Source organism: Pseudopodoces humilis, chromosome 11 (assembly GCF_049639895.1).
Source record: "Pseudopodoces humilis isolate 2021_Gansu_Grassland_sample_001 chromosome 11, ASM4963989v1, whole genome shotgun sequence".
Lineage (NCBI taxonomy): Eukaryota > Metazoa > Chordata > Aves > Passeriformes > Paridae > Pseudopodoces > Pseudopodoces humilis.
The window spans coordinates 21,757,934-21,778,828 of NC_142210.1; the positions used below are offsets into that span (position 1 = coordinate 21,757,934).

General features: G+C 44.4%; 1 protein-coding gene across 1 annotated transcript in view; it reads right to left on the reverse strand.

The window, feature by feature from the left end:
* The window catches only part of LOC102105066 (uncharacterized), an 89,989-nt gene that overhangs the window by 23,200 nt on the left and 45,894 nt on the right, over window positions 1–20,895 (reverse strand). Inside the window, exons 12-22 of the mRNA XM_088061149.1 lie at window positions 19,617–19,748; window positions 17,053–17,181; window positions 16,732–16,860; window positions 15,462–15,596; window positions 14,337–14,471; window positions 13,759–13,884; window positions 13,322–13,453; window positions 12,351–12,479; window positions 10,479–10,604; window positions 7,437–7,565; window positions 3,613–3,741 (exon numbers count right to left, since the gene is read on the reverse strand). Coding sequence (XP_087917275.1) covers window positions 3,613–3,741; window positions 7,437–7,565; window positions 10,479–10,604; window positions 12,351–12,479; window positions 13,322–13,453; window positions 13,759–13,884; window positions 14,337–14,471; window positions 15,462–15,596; window positions 16,732–16,860; window positions 17,053–17,181; window positions 19,617–19,748 — 1,431 coding nt within the window. The remainder of the gene's footprint in view (window positions 1–3,612; window positions 3,742–7,436; window positions 7,566–10,478; window positions 10,605–12,350; window positions 12,480–13,321; window positions 13,454–13,758; window positions 13,885–14,336; window positions 14,472–15,461; window positions 15,597–16,731; window positions 16,861–17,052; window positions 17,182–19,616; window positions 19,749–20,895) is intronic.

Consider the following 20,895-nt stretch of genomic DNA (forward strand, 5'->3'; position numbering starts at 1 on the left):
AGGACTTCTTTTCCACACTGCTCGTTCTTGTCATCGCTTGGACCTCGTCCACATTGAAACCACAAGAAAGAGCAGGAGCTCAGTCCCATCACAGCTAAAAGTTTGTTCTGCAAATGAAGCTTGGTTGCCAAGTGAAAAGTTCAGCACATCTACAGAGTTCTGGCTCAGTTTTTGGGAGCAGAACTAAATATTTCCACAATAGAGACCAGCACTGTAGCACAACCAAGCCAAAGGAAAAACCAGCTCATCACCAGATCCCCTGACTGGTTAGCAGTGGTTTGTGTGAGGTTTTTGGAGTATGTGTGCAAAGCTCTTGTTACACTTACCAAAAAGACAATAGAGTGTTTCCGTGAAAATTCTGGTAAGAAAGCAAAAATTTCTGGAGAAGAAAATTTTAACTATTCTACTGGGTAGACACAAATGTTTTTTGCTTCCTGGTGGGACAATCCTGATTTTCAAAGTACTTTTCTGAAGATTAAGGGAAAAAAGTGATATACTGAAGCTATTTCATGGTGTTCCACAAGTGAATGTGCAAATACACCTGGGCCTTTTCCTTCTTCACAGTGATACAAAAGGGATAACTTAATCCAAAGATTTAAATTAATAGATTTCTTCCTGGTTAAAAACTTTCCTCTTGGTGTCTTTCCTCTGCAAGAGGATGATTTATCTCTTTGCAGTCTTTAAAATCCCTTTTTGCACACAGAATAAGGAACACATGAAACTGGAGACTTTTCTGCCAGACTAGAAGTCAACAGCCATCAAAAGTGCCCAGGAGCACAGGAAACTGATGGGCTCTAATGTTCTACAGGGTGTCCAGTAGCTTTGTTTTCAAGTGACTTCTGTGGATTATTCTCCACAAAATGAAGCTTTAGCTTTAAAAGAACAGGGAATTTGCAAATTCAAGTGCTTACACACCATGAAATGTCAAACCCCTGTTATCAGTGCCTCTGGCTGAGCAAATTTTTCTGAAGTAATTTATTTTTCAAACCAGTGTGGTCTCTTTTTTACCACAAGGAGCCACTTCAGTGAAGATTCTGCTGAGCTCCAACAGCTCCAGAAAGAGGCATGCTTAGTACTGATAGAATTAAGGCAAAATTCAGACATTGAATTGTGTACATCTGCTACAGACCATATGCAACATGAGATTTTTGGAGGGTTTGGTTGTTTTTTATTTAAGTTTGCAAACTTTGGATGAATTTGCAGTGAATCAGAATGGTTTGGTTTGGAAGGGGCCCTAAAGATCGTCAGTGTCCAACCCCCCTGTCATGAACAGGAATGCCACTACATCAGGTTGCTCCTTCCATCCAACCTGGCCTTGAACACTTCCAGGGATGGAGTATCCAGAAAGGAAGGTTACATCTCTATCACAAAGAAATGCCAAATACCAGGTCCTCACTTCTGTATCACAGCACTCAGTGAACCAGTTCATTAAAACAAAACAACGAAAAAAAGAAAAAAAAAAAAAGAAAATAAGAGAATAGGCAACATACTTTTCCTAAGCCTCTTTCTTGGAAACCTAAAATACCTCAGGTGGACACTTAAAAAAATCCCCAAATAAAATCTCCGAGCACAAACTGAAGCTGAGGCAGAGCTTGCTTGGCAGATTTCAGCCCAGATTAACATAATTCATTTTCAAACAACTGAAACCCACAGTCTGGTAATGGAAAGCATTAGGCAGCTTCAACAAAAGGCATCACTGTCCGGATTGCCTGTAATTAGATAGCAGAGTATAAAACTCACTGCATGGCTGGCTTAGGATCAATTCAAATCCCATGATGCCAAAATTATTCCTCAATATCCTCTAGCACATTGCCTGCAATCTGATTACTTCCACACGAGTGCTGTCCTTCCAGCTGCTGGGGCTGGCGGGTCCCAGGAACAGGCAAGGTGAATATTAAACACCCTGGGAGGATGGGGAGTGCTGAGCTGTCTCCCACCCCTAGCTGCCTTGCTCTGGAGCAGCGTGGATGAGGCCCAGTTGTAAAATCAAAATGAAGATCCCTCACTTAGCCAAGAGAAAAGGAGGAGACACCCTGCACTGTTAACTGACCTCTCTCTCAAGACGCCTCAGAGGCTTTGGCACCTTCACCAGCAGGAGGAATAAATCGACGCAGCACAAAGTCTAATGGCTCTAGCACAAGATAAAAAATAGGGTTTTTCCCCTAATGTGAGTAGGGCAGGGCACCAGAGGCCATGGAGAAGGAACTGCATTTCTTAATTGAATTTAATGAAATATGTAGCAAAGTTTCCCATCCCTAATGCTAAGGATTGGGGAGGGGGAAAAGTGACACACTGCCAATGCTGTGGCTCAACAGGAAGAATGGGCTGTGACCAAGCAAATATTGTACCTGTTCAGCAGCACCTCTGCTGATCTGTGGGATGGGTAAGTGACTCTGGTCTGCTTTTGTTCTGTGCTCACTCTGTTCATCTACACTCAAAGCCTGGGTTACCCCCAGCATCTTCAGGTGGTGGGAGGTGGACAGCCAAGTGTCATAAGGAGGCAAAAACCTGCAGTGGTGGGATGTTGGAAAAAGTGTCTAAAATTGGGAAGATTCAGCAGAACTGACCCGCCTGTAAACAAAAGAGCAGGGGATTTTGCAGGAGAAGCCTTCTCAGGAGATAAGCTGTGTTGAGTGGTGGGGGAAAATGAGGGGAAAATATGAAGAGCAAGCACTGCCCCCAAACAGGGCTGATGATAAAAGAGTGTATGGCATCATCTTTTATGGCAACAGCATTGCCTCAATACAAGCCACATTTCTCTCGATTTTCTAAATTAAACCACTTTTCTACTGCAGAAAGCCATGACCCATGAATTAAAGAAGTGTTCCCTAGCAGAACTGGCTCGTTGTGGAGCTGCCCTGGAGCCCAGCTCTACACCCCAGTCCTGCAGACAGCACTCATATTTTCAAAAGCAAGTTTAGACCATGACATCATCCTAAAAGAAAACAAGGAAGTTGAGAAGCTAAAACCTGAAAATCTTAAAAAAACCCACTTATTTGCTAAACCTTGCAAACAGACTCAGTGATCTCCATATGTAAAGCCATGCAGCTAAAGAAAATAACCTAATTTCCCATGAAATGCAGTGAAAAATTTCTCAGAATAGCCAATTCTATATATTTATACTCACAAGCACTTGTTTAGCTGAAAAATTGTGGGATAATCCATACTTCTGAACATCTAGGAAGCTGATATTTATTTTAAAACAAATAGATTTTATAATAATTATTTTAAAAACTATTTTGCCACGCTCAAATAAAATGCTCCCAGCTCTGATTTTTCTACTTTGCACAGTTGTAATCTGACACTTTATAATTGATAATTAGATGAGATACACCAGAAACAGATACACAACATTTAATCACTTAATGTCACACAAAAATAAAAAGCAGGGAGCTGTCATATGGCAGGAGACAGCTCTGCTATTTAAAACCTGATGCTTATCATGTTTGTTGAGTAAAAAAAAACTTAAAGAGAGCTGATGATTTTACACAGCCACCAAAAATAGTTTCCTTTTTTGGCATCTTTGGGAAGGAAGGTGACTTATCTGGCAGTGAACCCTGGCAGGGCAGTATCCCCATTTCCAGAGGGGTTTGGGAGCAGGGGTGTACGTACGCTGCTCGCAGCTCTCCCCCAGCCAGCCGGGCAGGCAGTGGCACGATCCCAGCACGTGGTCACAGCCAGCAGCATTCTTGCACTTGCACACCTGGTGGCAGTCAATCCCAAAGAATCCGTCTGGACAAGCTAGAAATGCAAAACATTCCTTATTAGCACAGCTCCTGCTTCTTTTTTGCTGCATAAACTCCATCTCGTCTTTTCACAGATGTATCAAGGGTTAAGCCTGCCCAGTTCTGCTATGTGCATCTTGGAAGAATGTTACCCTTTTACACAAGCAACAGATTCCTGCACAGGAAAACGGGGCTGAGAATATTGAAAAGCCATAAAACAAGTGAGAGAATGGAGCTGGATTCACACAAGCTGTTCCTTGTGCCTCTGTAATGGACAGAGGAAATAATTCAACATAATACAAGACTCCAGAGCCATCCCTGCTGACCTCCCTCCTTTTGGCAATGCAAAACTTCTGCTCCCATTTACTGTCCTGATGCTCTTCTAAAGATTCTTTTACAGTGAACCTAAGCCACAGTGGTGCAGTTCAGTGCTGAAATGAAAAACCGGCAAAGTGAATGAGGAAGGAAACCCAAGACAAATTAAACGTAGCAAAACAACCCCAGGGAGCTGGAGGAGCTCTGCTCCTACATCTGGAACTGAACCTGGACTAAGGAAGAGCAGCCCCATGGATTCAATTTTTATCTGTACCAGTGCTGAGAGCAGTGAAAATAAAGATCAGTGCTTGTCAGTGGGCCACATACCCCAAATGCTGCAGAACAGGACAGAAAGGACTTAAAAAGCCACCTTTGCTGTGATCCCTGCCCTTGCAGAGCCCAGGAGTGCAGAGACACTGACTGCTGCTTCAGTTCAGGACCAGCCACAACTCCCTGGGTCCCTCTGGCACCTTCTGCCCAAGCACATAACATTCTCCACTCAGATATGGAAGCTGGCTGGTGGCACTGCTAGCAGCATCCACCAAAAATGATTCATTCCTTTGGTGATGCGAGGCCTTGTGAAGAGACATACATTATTTCATCACTGTTCTGCTTGTATCACTTGCTGCTTTCAAGAAAATTCAAAGGAAGGAAGCCTTTCCTAGATTGCTCTCACAGGCTGAAATAATTTCTTTGTAGATTATTTTGTTTTCAGCCTCATTTGCCATCGTTACCTACTCTGCAACTGAAACAGTTTTGCTGCTTTTGAAACTCCTTTGAAAGAGTCACAAGATTCACAAGGTTCATTTTCACAAAGCACTGAGCAGGGCTGAAAGATGGAGCAGGCATGTACCACCTTCAGAAACGTCTAATTTTCTTTCAGAGAGTGTCTTGATAGCTTTGTTCTTCCCCATCATTATTATATGTGACCACAGCACAACTGCAGAGGCAGCAGTACCACTGAGTGGTACCAGATGAAGAGCAGCTGATCAAAGGTGACTCAGGGCAGAGCAGAACTGAGATGCTGATGGACAGACAAAAGTACTTTGAAGAGTGTGAGGTCTTTTGTCAGCATCCTGTGGCTCAGAGCACAGAAGTTCAGTCAGCTCCTGAATAATTTACAGCAAGGTCTCATGAAACAGCAGCCCTGGAGCAAAAGTGTCTCCTGCTATGGGTGAGCTTGGAAATTGTCCTGTGCTGGGGGGTGATGATGATGATGTGGCTTTGGTTGTTATCTGTATTACTGACAGACATATATAGATTGAGACTCAGCAAGGATTAAGTTTACATTAACAATTCTAATAAATATTAATAAGAGATTACTAAATTTGTTGCAAATAAGCTTGGAAATGGTCACTGAAGTGGTGTCTTGCAACAGAGGCTGGTACCTAAACCTATGAAGCCTTAATTCATATTGAGGGCAGCAAATTAATGAAAATAAAAGCACCTTCCCACCAAAATGAAAAGAAATTTTCCCCAAATGAAAACCAAAAATCCGATAGCAAATTTTGGTATTTCTGCAGTCTCAGCTTGAATCCAGATTCCATGCTGCAACAATGCAAAATACCAAAAGCAACAACTGCATGTTCAAACACCCTTGTTGTGCAGGGGTGACATTAATTATTAATATCAATCAAAATCAGATTTTTGTAAGGGGCTGTCTTCTCCTAGGACTTTGAACTCAGAAGTGCAAAAGTCTCAGTTTCAACATCTCTGTGATGACTGAGAAGTCCTTCCCAGCCACGGGCTGAGGCATCAGCAGGATGTTTGAAGTCCAAGGCAACTCTGCAGCGCCAGGACTCGATGTGAATTTCTGCCTGCAAGGCACAGAGCCTGGCCAACGTGGGTGGATTGCCAAGAGGACGGCAAAAAGCACATCCCTGCCAGAAGGAAACCCTGCCAGTCTCCCAGTCACTCGAAACAGAAGCGCTACAGCTCCTCCGAGAGAAGGTGCCAAGAAGGTTCTACCAAGGGCAAACCACCCACATGTTTTCCTCCCTCGGCGTCTTTTGGAAGCTGCCAAACTGTTCTGGTTAAAACTTCCTAAGTTAAGAGGTAACCCAGGTCAGCTGAGAGCAAACACTGCCTTCTTGAGAGAAAACATGCGGAAACGGTGTTTTACAAAGCGCTGAATTTCACTCTCCCCTCCACAATCTTCCTTCAGGACTTAAAAAAAGATAAAAATGTCCAACATGACTGATTTGGAAGCTGAGATTTATTCTTTTTTTCCCACCAATAGAATCACCCAGTCTTCTCCACATACCTCACACCTAAGGATGTTTAGCCTCTTTGTTCCCATTATAATTCCTGCTGGAATGAAGAGATTTACATAGCAACACAGATGACTTCTTTTTTTTTTTCCCCAATAAAAATACAATAATTTTTTTAAAAATAGTAGATTTAGGAAAACAGATTTCAGCTAAATTATATTTAAAAGGGACATAGCGGAGATACCATGAATTCCAAGGTGAAATTTGCAGCAGAGCCTTGGAAAGAGTATTTATTTTGTATAATAGTCCCTGGTAAGAATGAGAGGGAAACAACAACAAGCACTAGCAACTCCAGCCGGTGGATGCCTAGCCACATTCCTGGTCAGGCTGTGGAGCATCTTCCTTCCCATGAGAGGGCAGCAGCTGCCTGCAAGTGCTGCCACTTCCCTCCATCCTCGCCACTGAAACCGGCAGATAAAGCTGCTTTCCATGAAAAATAGTTGTGACTTTGGTTCAAGTACCATAATCTGCAGAATCTTCAATCACCTACACAGAACTTTCACAGTGCCTGAATGGCCTTGTGTTGTTTCTCTTGTATATTTTATACAAAAAATCTGCAAAATGATGCAGCACGACAGCAACCTCCTGTGATAATGCCACAGACTGACTCACCATAATATAGCTAAAGAATCCAGTCCAGCATTTCCAGCACCTTACCAAATGACTAAGTAATAGAAGATTAGGTAGAATAGTATTGGACATATTTAAGTTAGAAGTGAATCTGTTCTTAAAGAGTTCCACAGGGATGATGCACACATTCATGTTTTTCTCGAAATCGCTTCAGGGAGGCACTAGAAACAAGCAAGCATACGGCTGAACAAGCATCTCCCTGCTCAGTGCTCAAACTGTGGTACTCTGCTTGAAAAGTGTGTCCATAAAGATGTGATACAGCAGAAGCCTTGAGCATATATTTAATTTTAACCATGTGAAAACATGTGCCTGACATTTGGCACCCAGCACGATGCTCTGCTGAGTTAGGAGGGGAGTTCACATTTCGGTATCGGCTTCCAATAAAGTTCAATGGTTTATTTAGATCCAGTGCTGTCAATTGTAAAACCTGCTCTCTGAATAAAAACCAAAACAAATTCTCCATGAATCCTGAAGGGACCAGGGGGAGCAGCAGTACCTCTTTCACAGAAGGTTCCAGTCCAGCCCGCCGTGCAGGTGCAGGCTCCACTGACGTGGTCGCAGGCGGCTCCGTTCTGGCACTGACAGCTGGACTCGCATCCCGGCCCAAAGCTCCCCTCGGGGCACCCTGCAGCACAGGAATCACAACCAGATGATGGGTTAATGCCAGAGCAGATCAGGGATCAATGGGGAGTTTTTTCATACATGGGAAATCTATTTCCAAAATAATCAAGGCGTAAAGGTAACGGCTTAAAACTAAGATTTGAATGTGCCCTTGAGGTTCAGGTAAGTTGGGCTACATTTAAGATCTATTTTAGAAAAATTCCAGAGTGTTGAAGCACTAAATTCTGCACAGAAAACTAACAAAGCCTGAGACTTCACAGGTTCTGCACAATGACACTTTGCCCACTGGTCTGGAGTTGCTTATGTGCACATCTCCTCTGGGACTTCATCAGCTGGGAGGGGAGAAACTCCTCCATTTTCCTGTAAATCCTCTTTCCCCAGAAAGCTGGAGAAAATATGAAATGTGTTGGTTGCCTTCACAAAGCTCTAAATTGAATGCTGCACACTTTACTTTCATGCTCTGCTTTGAAAAATCCAAGTGAAAACATTACATCTGGGGGACAGATTAACAATTACATTTCCACAGCAGTTAATGTGAGGAGTTTTAAAAGATTTGCATGGTACTTGCCATCAGAAGAAAGAAAACATTTGAGAATGAAAATAATTTCTTCCAGGATTATAGGAAAATCAATTAAGAACAGGGCCAGTTGCCTAATTCACATTGAATATTTTGGACAGGCTGAAACATAGAGATAGACTTGGCTAAATACAGTATTACAGGGCCTCTACTCATGTTTGAAGGTCTTGTGAACATCCCTCTAAATGAGTTATGGAGATTATTGCCAAATCTCTTCTAGAAGCCCATGATTTTAGCATTTACAGCAACAAAGTGATTTTCAGGCAATCTGGAAGGAATCAGAGAGAACAGAAAACGAGAGTCTTCAAAGACAGCTCCATGTCTGGAATAGGGGGGTGGGTTTGGTGTTGTTTGTTTGGTGCCATGGGTGGGCAGTGATTGGAGCTGGCACGAATTCAGGTGCTCCTGCAGCTCAGGGACTCTGCCAACTGTTTGTTTTACAGAGGAGTTGGGATGGGAGATGGAAGAAGAGCAAGGTACCTCTTTCTCTTCAAAGTACTTCTTTTCTTTCAAAGAGTCAAAAAATGGGACATTGTTTAAATGTATGTTGGAATTTATTTTTTTGCACTCACAGGTGAAATCCCTTCTTCTTCCCAAAGCTGCACATCCCTGTTTAGCAAATAAATACATAGAGGTGTTCTGTGCCTTGAAAGCTTGATCCTTCTCCATGCTTCCTTTTCAGCTGAAATTTCAGTCTGAGAATTGTGCAAGGGAAACGGTGCTGCAGTGCAGCAAGGGGTGTGGGGCTCTGAGCAGAGCTCCCTTCAGGTCCACAGTGTTTAGCCCAGAGCTGAGGCTTTTCAAGGTGATGGAAAAGGGTCAGAGCACTTCACAAATGATTTCACAGTCCACAGCACAGAGAATCTGCCCCTGCTCCAGCAGGCACAGGCTGCTGTGATGCGTGTCAGGATCCAGCCACCCCAACAGAGAACCTGAGCTCCTGCTGGGGAAGGAGCCCAACCTGCAGGGAGACGGTAGCAATGCCTGGGGAGCAGAAGAAATATCAAGGGATATTTCAAGATATCAAGATGTCACCTCCAAGGCAGCATAAAATCATGGGAAGAACTATGGTTTTCATAATCTTGCATGTACACACACACACACACAAACACACACATATGTGCAATTTTAAACATATATATATACATACACACACAAAAGAAGGTAAAAAGCAGACTAAATAGAAGAGAAAGCTCACAGAAAGAACTTTAGGAACTGCCAGATGTTTTGTCAATGGTGATGGCTTCACTGATTCCCTTCCCAGCGAGGATTACAAGCGGCTATGTGGCCACTCTCTCTCTGCAAAGATGCTATTTTGGGAGAGATCAAGAGTGAAAGAGCAGCAGAGCTGGCAGCTCCTTCTCTGGGAGCTGGTCCTCCCCACACACTGTCCTTCCATTCCCTCTGTGCCAACAGCAACAAGGGCTGCAAGATCAACTTTCCAGGCTTTCTTGTCTCAGGTCACGGTTCCAGATTAATTGTTTTGACATTTCTGTGTGACACCAGCAGTTAATCCTGCCCACGCTACTGAGACTCTGGTAGCTACATCTGTGCTACTGTAAGATTGTTAAACTAGTTGATAAAATGTTTATTTTATTTAACAACATCAATATAATCAATAATAATAGTAATAGCAGCTTAACTATGCAACTTACTGCCACAAGATGAAGTGGGTTCCAAATGCTTGCATGAAATGAAAAAGAAAATAGGCACGTTAATTGGAAAAAAAAATAAAAAATCAAGTTGCATTAAATATAGAGATATTGCTTCTGTCTCAAGAAGCTCCTGGATGAGAAATTGATGACACGTGGGGAGACATATGAGGAATTGACTATGAGCCTGTTTTCATATGCTTGAAGCATCTACTATTGACATCAGGAGGTGAATGTTAAGGTGAGGGTTGTGGGCCTCTGATAAGACCATTACACATTTTTGTTGTTAATAAATACAGGACTCCAAAACTTCCTGGTTTTCCTTCTGTTATGTACATGTGAAGTATTTCTATATGCCTGACCTGAAACAGAGATTTAAGAAGGGTAAGTGCTGCCCTAAAACCAAATAAATAAAACCAGTACAGAAACTCTTATGCCACAACCCAAAAATACATCAATCCTATCCCTCTCACGAGATCCTAACATTAAAAATAGCTGCTGGGTCCAAAACAAGGCTGAAAATACCTTTTCTGGAAATCAAATTAGGGAAAGCATCTAACCCTGGTGAAACGCGAGAGCGCAGCGCCGGGCAGAGCGGGGGAGCGTTCCTGCGGGGAATGACCAGGAAAACACAACTTCCAGAGCTGGGGTTTGGGAAGGTGCACGTGCTGGGGAGGCTGGCACTTACTGAGCTGGCAGTGCTGCCCGGTGAATCCCGGCTGGCAGGAGCAGGTGCCTGTGGCAGGGTCGCAGTCGCCGCCGTCGCAGGCGCAGGAGTTGGCGCAGCCCTGGCCCCAGCGGCCGCTGCTGCAGGCTGCCAAGGGAAACGGGGTCACATCCAGCACCACCCCCAAACCCTGCTGCACTGCTGCGTGAGAGAATGCAGAATGCACAAAATGGCTCGGGACTGAACTCCCAGCTGCAGCACAGGCGCAGGTTGTGGAAATAAAGAGGTTTTTTGCTGGTCTGTTTTCAGCCGGACGCAGGCAGATATTATCCCATCCGCATAAAACTAATCAATCGTAGTCATAAAACTAATCATTCATAAGCTGGGCCAGGGGAAATTTAGATGCTAGGAAAAAGTGTTTTATTGGATCAACTGCCTGGGGAGGTGGTGGGGTCACCATCCCTGGATGTGTTTAAAGGAAGACTGGATGTGGCATTCAGTTTAGTTGAGGTGTTAGGACATGGGTTGGACTTGATCTTAAAGGTCTCTTCCAACCCCGTGATTCTGTGAATCCACCCCCATCAATCACAAATCTGTAATTTAATGGAAATAAAATATCAGCTGTTGACTCCCTAAACAGAAATCTGCATAGCCAGAATAGTTAATGGGTTTAACCAGACAGATTTGGGAGCACCCTCCATGTTTTCCTCAGAATACCGGGAAATGCAGCAGGGACACAAAGGAATCTCACAATGTTTGTTAAAGCAACTTACTGCTTTCATCCTAAAATCACATAGCACTGACACAATTACAACAATGTACCACAACATCTTCTTTCTTTTGAGTAAGGAAGAAGATGAAAGTGCCAATTAGGGCAACAGAAACCTGGTTTTGGAGCTGGGAATCTGTTTAATGCCTGGTCTGCAATAGCTGGCAGAGCTGCCTTACCGAGATATCACTGCAAAACAATTTTTCTCAGATCTTACACTGAATAGAAATAAAAGCTTTCCTTTGTCATGGTCTCTCAATTCTCTAGATGGCCCAGGGAGTCGTGAAAAGCCATCTCTGTGGCTCTACACACTACCAACTGGTTTGATTTTTAAAATATTCATATGGGTGGAAACTTCAGATTTTCTCAGCATTTTCTTCAGTGCAGAGCCTGAGAAGTCAGGTGCAAAACTTGCTGCTGTCAACACTGCCAATTAAATGATTTTATGTGTTTGAGACCAAGTTTAGAAGGAGGTTTGTTTCTGTTGGCTTTTTGCAAGAGGCATCACAATGAATCAAACAGAAGAGATGTGTCACAGGAAAAGGGAGGAATCAAGCAGGATGGTTTCACATTTGTATGGTGCCATCCAAAAAGGGCAAATCTACTCTCTCACACAGCCACCAATATGGAGAGCGATGCTAAAGTCAACAGAAGGATGCTCTGCTCTTCCAGAGAACAGAATTTTTTACAGCATTTATATTCCCAAGTTAAAAAGTGACCTTTAGACACACGACTCTACATGCCACTCACTTGTTGAATAAATCTCCCCCTAACAAAATGAGAAATGGAGAATTAATCTCAAAACTAATCTGCACTGAAAATGAAAAACAAAACTGTCTGTCTGTCAAAATGCTGACGGGACAGATGGTATTGGGCAAAGGGATCCATAGTGTTGAAATAAGAGCTTATATCAATACTTTGCACTTCATCAGCCATCTATTTCAATGCTTTGAACCTGGATAATTAAGGATTATAACCACCCAGGCTGTACAAACCCACAAAAACACCATTTCAGAAGCAGTAAGATTAGCAAAACGATATTAAAAAATTGTAATAAGCTAAGAGCAAACAGAGCTGGTTCCTCCACGTGCAGTCCCCGGGAGATCCCGTGTGCCCTGACTTACGGTGTTTGCAGTCGTGGCCGGTCCAGCCCGGGGGACAGGAGCACTCTCCGGTGACGTGGTGACACTGAGCGCTGCTGCCACAGCTGCACAGCGACACGCAGCTCGGGCCATAGTGCCCATCGGGGCAGGCTGCAAACACAGACAGGCTGTGACTTCACCTGCCTCACAGCCCAGCCTCAGACTCATCTTCCCGAACTGACAGCGACAGCTCACCCCCTAAAACAGGTTTAGCTGAATCCAGGGATGCAGATGGCAACACAGAAATATCTGGGATCTGCATCCCGGGTGTCTGGGGCTGAGTCCTGGAACGTGGGAATAGCCTGAGCCACTTTTGGGTACTCCTGTGCATCAGGCTGTTTCCCCAGAGGAGGAAAACCTTCCCCAAAAGCCATTTTGTGGCTAATAAGAATTAAAAACGTGCCACCACCAAGGTCTTGAACAAAGCAGAGCTCAACAGCCACACTCAAGCAGCCTTTTAACACCCAGAGGCAGCACAGGACAGTTCCTTGAAGGCATTCCCACGGTCTCTGGCTGCAGGGATAGCACTGATACTGCTCCCTCATCTTCAGTATTATTTTATCCTGCATTATCTACTCCAAGGAGTGCTGCTGCAAACATAACTCAAGAACGATGCCACGTGGGCCAGCTCACACCTCTTGCCAAACAGCCAGGATTACAGCCCCAGTGTTGTGGCTGTTAAACACTCTATTTCCAAGTACAGCTTGCCATAAATTAGGTCTAATGATACCATCCATTTGGGATGCAGCTTAGTTGATCACGTGCATTTATCTGCAATCTCCCTCCCACAAATAATGTCAAATCCAACCTGGGGAATTCCGGGAGATGAAGGGCACTTAATCTCAGATCAGCGTGCTTTATCTCACAAAAGAGTAATAAGGCAGAAATCAAAGCATAACCTGAATTTTCAATCTGACTTTCTTTTCATGGGGAAGGCTGAGGCAAGGACTCACTGGCAGAGCAGGATGGCCCAGTGTAGCCAGGGGGACAGTCACAGGCTCCAGTTTCCCTGTTGCACTGTCCCCCGTTGGCGCAGGGCTCGCAGGAGTTCTGGCAGTTTGGTCCCCACTGGCCATCTGGGCAATCTGGAGAAAAAGCACATGAGGTGTAACCAGTGCCATTTTCTGTTTCAGGACAGCCACAGATTACTGGTGTTACCCTGAAGAATTTAAAAATAATAGCAAAACTGAGCTGGATTGTGATATTATCTCTACAGACCTACCAGCCCTGCCATTAAACTGCAGCGCACAAGAACACAGCTAAAGAGAGGCTCTCTCCCAGTTTCCATCACAGTTTGTCTGTTTATTGGTTTGGGAAACAGCAAAATTTTACTTCTTGTCGGGTCTCCCAAAGCCAGGCACTCCCTACCTTGGTCCAGCACCTCACACACCTTGCTCACACGTAGCACCAGTCTTCCCAGCTGGGCAAACACACTGCCCTGTCTTCGGATCACAGGGGGCTCCTCCACAGCTGCACCTCTTCCTGCAGCCCATTCCAAAGCTTCCAGGCTGACAAGCTGGACAAAAAACCCCAAAGTCATGGTTAGAGGCATTTTGAAGGCATCAGGAGGCATCACGACCACCAATTTTAACCTGAGCTGTGCTGGTAGAAGTGATCCATGTTAGCATTAGTGTCTGAGCAACTGGTGGTCTGAAAATAACTGCAGCAGAGCCCTGCAAAATTTGTGCCTGAAGCTTTAAAAGCAACTGTTGTTACCTGGACAAATGTTAGTTTGGGTAACAGGCCTCAGCTTTGTGCCTTGACCTTTGCAGGGGGAGATGAAGAGAGAGAGAGAGACAACATTTGCCAGGCTCCAAATATCAGTCTGGTTTCAGAGGGGAACTGCCAACTCGTATCAACAACAAATGTACCCATTTATCTGCAACTTCTATATCTGAACCTAAGCTTCCTGAATAAGCTTTCCCCTCCCAAGTGTATCTCCCAGGGAAACATGCAGTGACTACCTACACAAATGGCATTTTTCTCCATGAAAGCCAGCTGGACACGGATGTTTGCAGGCTCCTGTCTCAGGGTCACACAGGACATCAGGAGGACAGCTGCACCTCAGTTTGCAACCAGCCCCATAAAACCCCGGGGTGCACTCTGGAGATAGAAGCAGACACAGAACATGTATAAGAAAGAGGAAAAATTAAGAGAAGTGAACAAAAATCAGAAAATAATTGGGCAGAAACTTGCAGAGAATATATTATAATGTACATTTAGAGGTGTTGTTAACCAAGTGTAAATACTTAATAAATGCTTACATTTCAAAGAAGTTACTGCTTAAATATAACCCAGAAACAGAGTGGCAGAATGCTTAAAGATTTATTCAATTAGAATACTTGAGGATGTATTCAATTAAATACATTATAGAATTCTCTTCTTATATGTCTAAGTTCTGCTGCTCTCTGCCTTGGCACACAGCAAGTGCTGGGCAAGGCATGCTCCTTGTCAGAACTGAGCCCATCACCAAGAATGATAAAAATATTAAATATTTTCATTATTATTCTCCATCAAACCCACCAGAACTACTGCCATAAATCCAACACAGTCCTGCCTGGCCAGAGAAGAATCTGAAGGGAGAATCTTTATTGTGTTACTCCACTGCTGTCTGGAAAGGGCTACTGAAACATGCAAACATGAATGTGGGATACAATTCTCTTTGAACTACCCCCAAAAACTACAAAGAGCAAGTTGAATTCAAAGAGCTGCAAATCTGAAGGAAAAGCAGAATTACTGAACCTGTTTTCAAATCACCTCACTGCCATAAAACACAGACTTCACCACTTATTTACTGACTGTGTTAAAAAAGCACAGAGATAAAAACTCACATCATCTTCATTATTGAATATTGTATTAGGATTTGGATTCTGGATTTCTGTTGTCATCTGACCAGGCTAAAACTCTTCCAATTCTTAATCTCTATTCTCCTCGATGTCCCTGCAAGCCTAGCAGGGTTAAAACCCCACAAAATCATTAGCAGGATATGAATACATGAGTAGCAGCAGCCAAACAAAGCGGGTGGGTGGAGGAAGGAGAAGCTTCTGGGACAAAGGAGGAAGCAGATGTGGGGAACCTGGCTGTGTGTGGTACCTTTCTGACACTTTTTGCCGTGGTATCCAGGCTGGCAGGTGCAGGAGCCGTTCCTGGGGCTGCACTCCAGCGTGTGCTCCTTCACACACTGACACTCCTCCGAGCAGCCCGCGCCGAAGGCCCACCTGGGACAGGCTGCAGCCAGAAGAAAAGGAAGCATCAGCTCTGGCATTATGCAGGAGCTGGCTGAAACTGCCTGCTGCTGCAGAATGCAACTGCTGCAAGAAGCAAAACCTCTGTTCTGCTTTCAGCAGGTACATCCCTGTTCCTACAGCAGCACCTGTTCATGTGTGGGTGGGTAAAAGAAGAGTTTACATGGTTCCTGTGTTAGGTCATTCATTTCATGTCAAGCAATGACATCCGTGGTGAATACAAGAACCAGAAACATTTCAAAGCAAACTCAGCTGATTTTCTGAATGAAAAAAAACTTGGGTGTAATCCAAGACAAAAGCTTTCATAATAAAATCCAAAACAAAATACAAAAGATTTTTGGTCTTGTACATATTTTGCAAACAAAACCTGTAAGTACAAAGAAACTCGACCATCTATTTTGCCAAGTTTTTGTTTTAGTTCTTTTTATTCCATCTAATGTCTGATCCTCATCCTGTCCCAGCCAACCCTGCTCCCCATCTCCCACTGCAACTCATCAGCAGTCACTAACCAGCTCCAACCAGATTCCAACCTCAGCAGTGACCCTAATGTTAACCTCTCCAGCCCACCTGTAATTCTAACCTTTGAGCATCAGTAAATCTCAGTCCTTATGGCAAAGATTATTCACTAGAGGAAAACATTCATGAAGTTCCTGGGGCTTCCTGGCACATCTCAGAAGTCCAGCCCTCCTGTTACTCTCAGCCCATTGCAGCACCCAAAGTCTTGCTCACTTTATCATAAAATGGTTTGGGTTGGAAGGTTCCAGAAGGACCATTTCATTCCACCCCCCTGCCATGGGCAGGGACACCTTCCACTACCCCAGGTTGCTCCAAGCCCTGTCCAGCCTGGTCTTGGACACCTCCAGGGATCCAGAGGCAGCCACAGCTTCTCTGGGCACCCTGTGCCGGGGCCTGCCCACCCTCCCAGCAAGGAACATTCTTCTACCATCTAACCCAAATCTCTGCTGTTTTAGTAAATCCATTCCTCCTTGTCCTAGTGCTGACTGTGCAAGAAGTCACTCTCCTTCCTTCTGCCAGCCCCCTTTATGTGATGTGGGATCTTTTGCAGACTGTTCCGCTGTGCACACGTGAAACGGATCCGAAAAGCGCCGGGGACTTACTGAGGTGGCAGAAGCGGCCGTAGAGCCCGGGGTCGCACAGGCAGGCTCCGTACAGTCTGTGGCAGTGGCCCTTGTTGGCACAGTTGCACTGTTTGTTACAGTTCTTCCCAAAGAAACCTTTTGGGCAACCTTTGGAGTGCACAAACACAGGAAGGCATCAGCAGCCGAGGGTCAAAGCCCCAACCCCAGAGTGGTTTGTGGCCGAGCTGGGGCTCTGCCTCGCCGGCCACTGGGTTTTCTCACCCCCTGTTGTGCTCATTGTTTAAAACAAAGGAACAAGGGGGGAGAAGTGGGGAGGCTGAGGCAGAGCTGGAGCCGTACCGTCCTCGCAGAGCCGGCCCAGCACGCCGGGCGGGCAGTGGCACTGCCCCGTGCCGGGGTCACACCAGCCGCCGTTCTGGCACTTGCAGACACCGGCACATCCTCTGCCGAACGAGCCGGGGGGACAGGCTGTGGAGAGAGCAGGGAGCGTGAGCACACCAGGAAAGCTATCAAGGGCTGCTGTAAAGGAGCACAACAGGGCTTTGGTGGTTGAGAAGGGCAGCAAGGCTGATGAAGGGTCTGGGACACAAGTCCTGTGAGGAGCAGCTGAGGGAGCTGGGGATGTTGAGCCTGGAAAACTCGTGGGAGACCTCATTGCTCCCTGGGAGGAGAGTGCAGTCAGGGGGAGGCTGATCTCCCCTCCAAGGCAGCCAGCAATAGGGCAAGAGGGGACAGCCTTAAAGTGCACCAGGGGAGGTTCAGGTTGGACATCAGGATGAATTTCCTCACAGAAAGCATCGGAATGGGCTGCCCTGGTAAGAGGTGGAGTCACCATCCCTGGGGGTGTTTAAGAAAAGACTGGATGTGGCACTCTGTGCCATGGTCTAGTTGAGAAGGTGATGTTGGGTCATAGGTTGTACTTGATCTCAAAGGTCTTTTCCAGCCTAATTGATTCTGTGATTCTGTGAAAACTGAGCAAGGAGAGAGTCCTTTTAGTTGAGCAGGCTCTAAACAAAGTTATATTCTTCTCTAAAGCAGCGCACATCCACCTGATATTTACTAGGACATCTCAAAGGACACTGAATTAACCAAGTTTTGGGAAGTACTGTCATTTATCCACCCCTCCACTGCACATGCTTCCCTCCCCACAAAACACAGGCTCAAAAACCACTGCCTGTCAAGTCCAAAGCTTAAACATCAGAGCACAGCTTTGAATACTTGGAGATGAATATTTTAAGCATTATTTTTTTCTCTCCCAAGCACTATTATGAAAACAACATCTTGTTTTTCAAATGTAGTTTCTGAAATTCCCCAGGTGATCATGGCAGCAGTGGATCCACAGCAGCAAAAACAAACTGTGAGATGAAGCCTCATTCTGCTGTTTGCAGCCTGAGCTGGCTGAGTGAATACAGTTGCTGGAGTCATCTGACTTTGCTGACATTTTATCAATGTACATTAAGAAAGTTGACATTTCACATCAATTTCCATTCAGGTTCTTTGGTGCATTATTAGAGAAATTTAGTTCCAGTTTTCTCCACTGTTTTAGCTTACCCTAAACCCATGAATTGTGCTGTATATTAAAAAATGCAAGAGAAAAGAGTGAAAGCAATCCCATGTGACTAATTCACACAGATTAGATATTGTATTTATCACTGTTCCTGCTGACTTCATCAGACAGCAGGTTTAGCTCAATAACACAGTCCTTTAAATTTCTTTAAATTCCAGAGGTGAATTCCAGATATATATATCAGAAATGTTGTTATTTGGATACTTCCTTGAAACTTTTACAATCTATCCTGAACTACCAGCACACCAGGTATAGAAGTCAGAATACCCTCACTTGATAGTCTGAACTGTCTTAGACAGACTGGAAATTATCATTTTAATCCTCCCCATTTCTATTCTCTTAGCTGCCCCCCAGTGTTTACAAACCAAACCTGCCATCAGTCTCCCAAAATAGCCATGGGCAGACTGCTGATTTCAATCACTTGCTTGATTTTTCTACATTTCTGTCCATCTGATGACGTCTCCTAAACAATCTTGATGGCAATTAACCTGAAGAGTGCTGTCTACTGATGTCAAGTAATAAATTTTCATCGATTTTTTTGTCTCACCAGTGACAGCAAAGACTTTCTGAGAATGATGGGCCATCATGTCACACACCATGAAATGGAGGGACCCATCTCTAACAGGAAATCTGCTGTATGATGTCTCAGACAAGCAGCAGACAAGTTTTGCCAAACTGCAGATGAAGAACAGCGCATCGAGAAATCACCACTCTCTTTCCAATGGGTTTTGACACATACTTCTGAATCAGAAAGATCTTCTGCCAGGAAACAGGAGCAAGGAGAGTGAAAAGCTATTATAAAGGGCACTGACTTGGCAACAGAATTCTGAAAAAAATACCATTTCCAATATGAAAAAATAACTGTTCCAAGAAAGTGATGCTAATAATAAAAAGAATGATAAGGGAAAAAAGAAATAGAAAACATAAGTAAAGAATTTAAAAGGCGATATCTTGGTATGCTACAATGGAAAAGCTCAAGTTGAACACACATGTCCACCCAACTGCTGGGACAGACTTCTGGAAGTCACCAAGGTAGGTTGTGGAATGAAGCATGGCCAGCAAACTTTGGCTTTTAGCAGCAGAGCAAAGAGGAATGAACAGCAGCCAAATATATAGGACAGGGATGATTCTGTCCTGACCTTCACTGGAGCACAGGCACCTCTGCGTACTGCAGCATCACTTGCAGTTCCTATTTCATAGGAACAATAAATCTGATTATGATACAGCTGTGCTCTTTCAGGAGCTTCACAGATGAGAAGTACAAGGGGTTGGTCCCATTCCCCACCTGCAGAGTCCCTGCAGGAGGATCATTCCCCCTCCAAGCCCCTGTACTCACTCTCATTGCAGGTGACACCAGCCCAGCCGGGCGGGCAGACGCAGCCGCTGCGCTCGCTGTTGCAGCGGCCCCCGTGCAGACAATCCTCACACCTCAGGCTGCAGTCCTGGCCAAACGTGTCACCCAGGCACACTGACAGCAAAAAAACACACAGGGCTGAGTGAGCAGCCAGACAAAAACAGTGCCACAAGATCTTATCTATAGCTGCGTTACAAACACTGCCGGTTCGGCACAGAAAAATGGGCGCTCCTGAATTTCCCTCTTCACATTTTTGACTCTGAGTAAAAGGAAAGCTGGGAGTGCAGCAGGAATTTACTCCCCTGGATTCTGTAGTTCTCCAGCAAAGAGCAGTTCAAGCTACTTTTTAAAAGCAAGAGTTTTGCCTTGAGAAAAAGTCAATTTGCACCTGATGATGACACCTTAATAACGTTGTATATAACTTGAAGAATTTACTGAGATTTTCCTTCTCCTTGCTAGGCTATCCCTGTTGTTTTATTGCAGTAAGTGGATGTAGTGCTACTTAAACATAGTTCAGGGATATTTTCAACCACATAGTTTGAGTGTTCTAGGAAAACAAAGCAAAATACACATTTATCATGTCTCTTCTCTTCATGGATATGAAGAGTTTTATATAGGAAACCTGATATGAAAGTGCATTTTTTTCCTCTCCTTTCCCACCCTCCTTTTATCCCTTGCACCCACATGTTCTCCTTGTGGGGTCTGTTGAGACAGGCATGCAAAATAAAGTGACTGTCTGATAAAATACTTCAGTGGCATTGAGAATCCCATCCACACAGCCTTCAAGGCTTTGTGGCTGTGGCTGGAGGCTTTTTGGAAGGGGATTTTTAACAGCACCTGAAAGTGAGCTGGCAGCTTGTTTCAGCCCACAGTAAGTCACAGGCTGGTTGCATTTCACCAACAGTTTTCTGTGTGAGGCCAGATTTTCTCTAGGTCTGAGCACCCAACTGTTCCCTTTTCTGTAGCTGAACAAATGCCCAAGCTTTCAGGGACATTCAGAATCCCAGTGCTCCCACTTGGAACGGGGTACAAATTCATACTTCAGGAGAATACAAACTACCATTAAAAACATCATGCTTCCACCTTAAAAAGTCATTCCAGTTAAAGAAAATATTTAATTACTTGCACCAGCTTACTGCTAAAGCAGGCTTTTTTATAATATAGATAGCAGCACAAAACCATGTCTGAAAATACAAGGAATAAATTGCTATTTGGGAGGTAAAAGAACTTACTAAACCATTTAAAGTTCCTTTTCTCCATC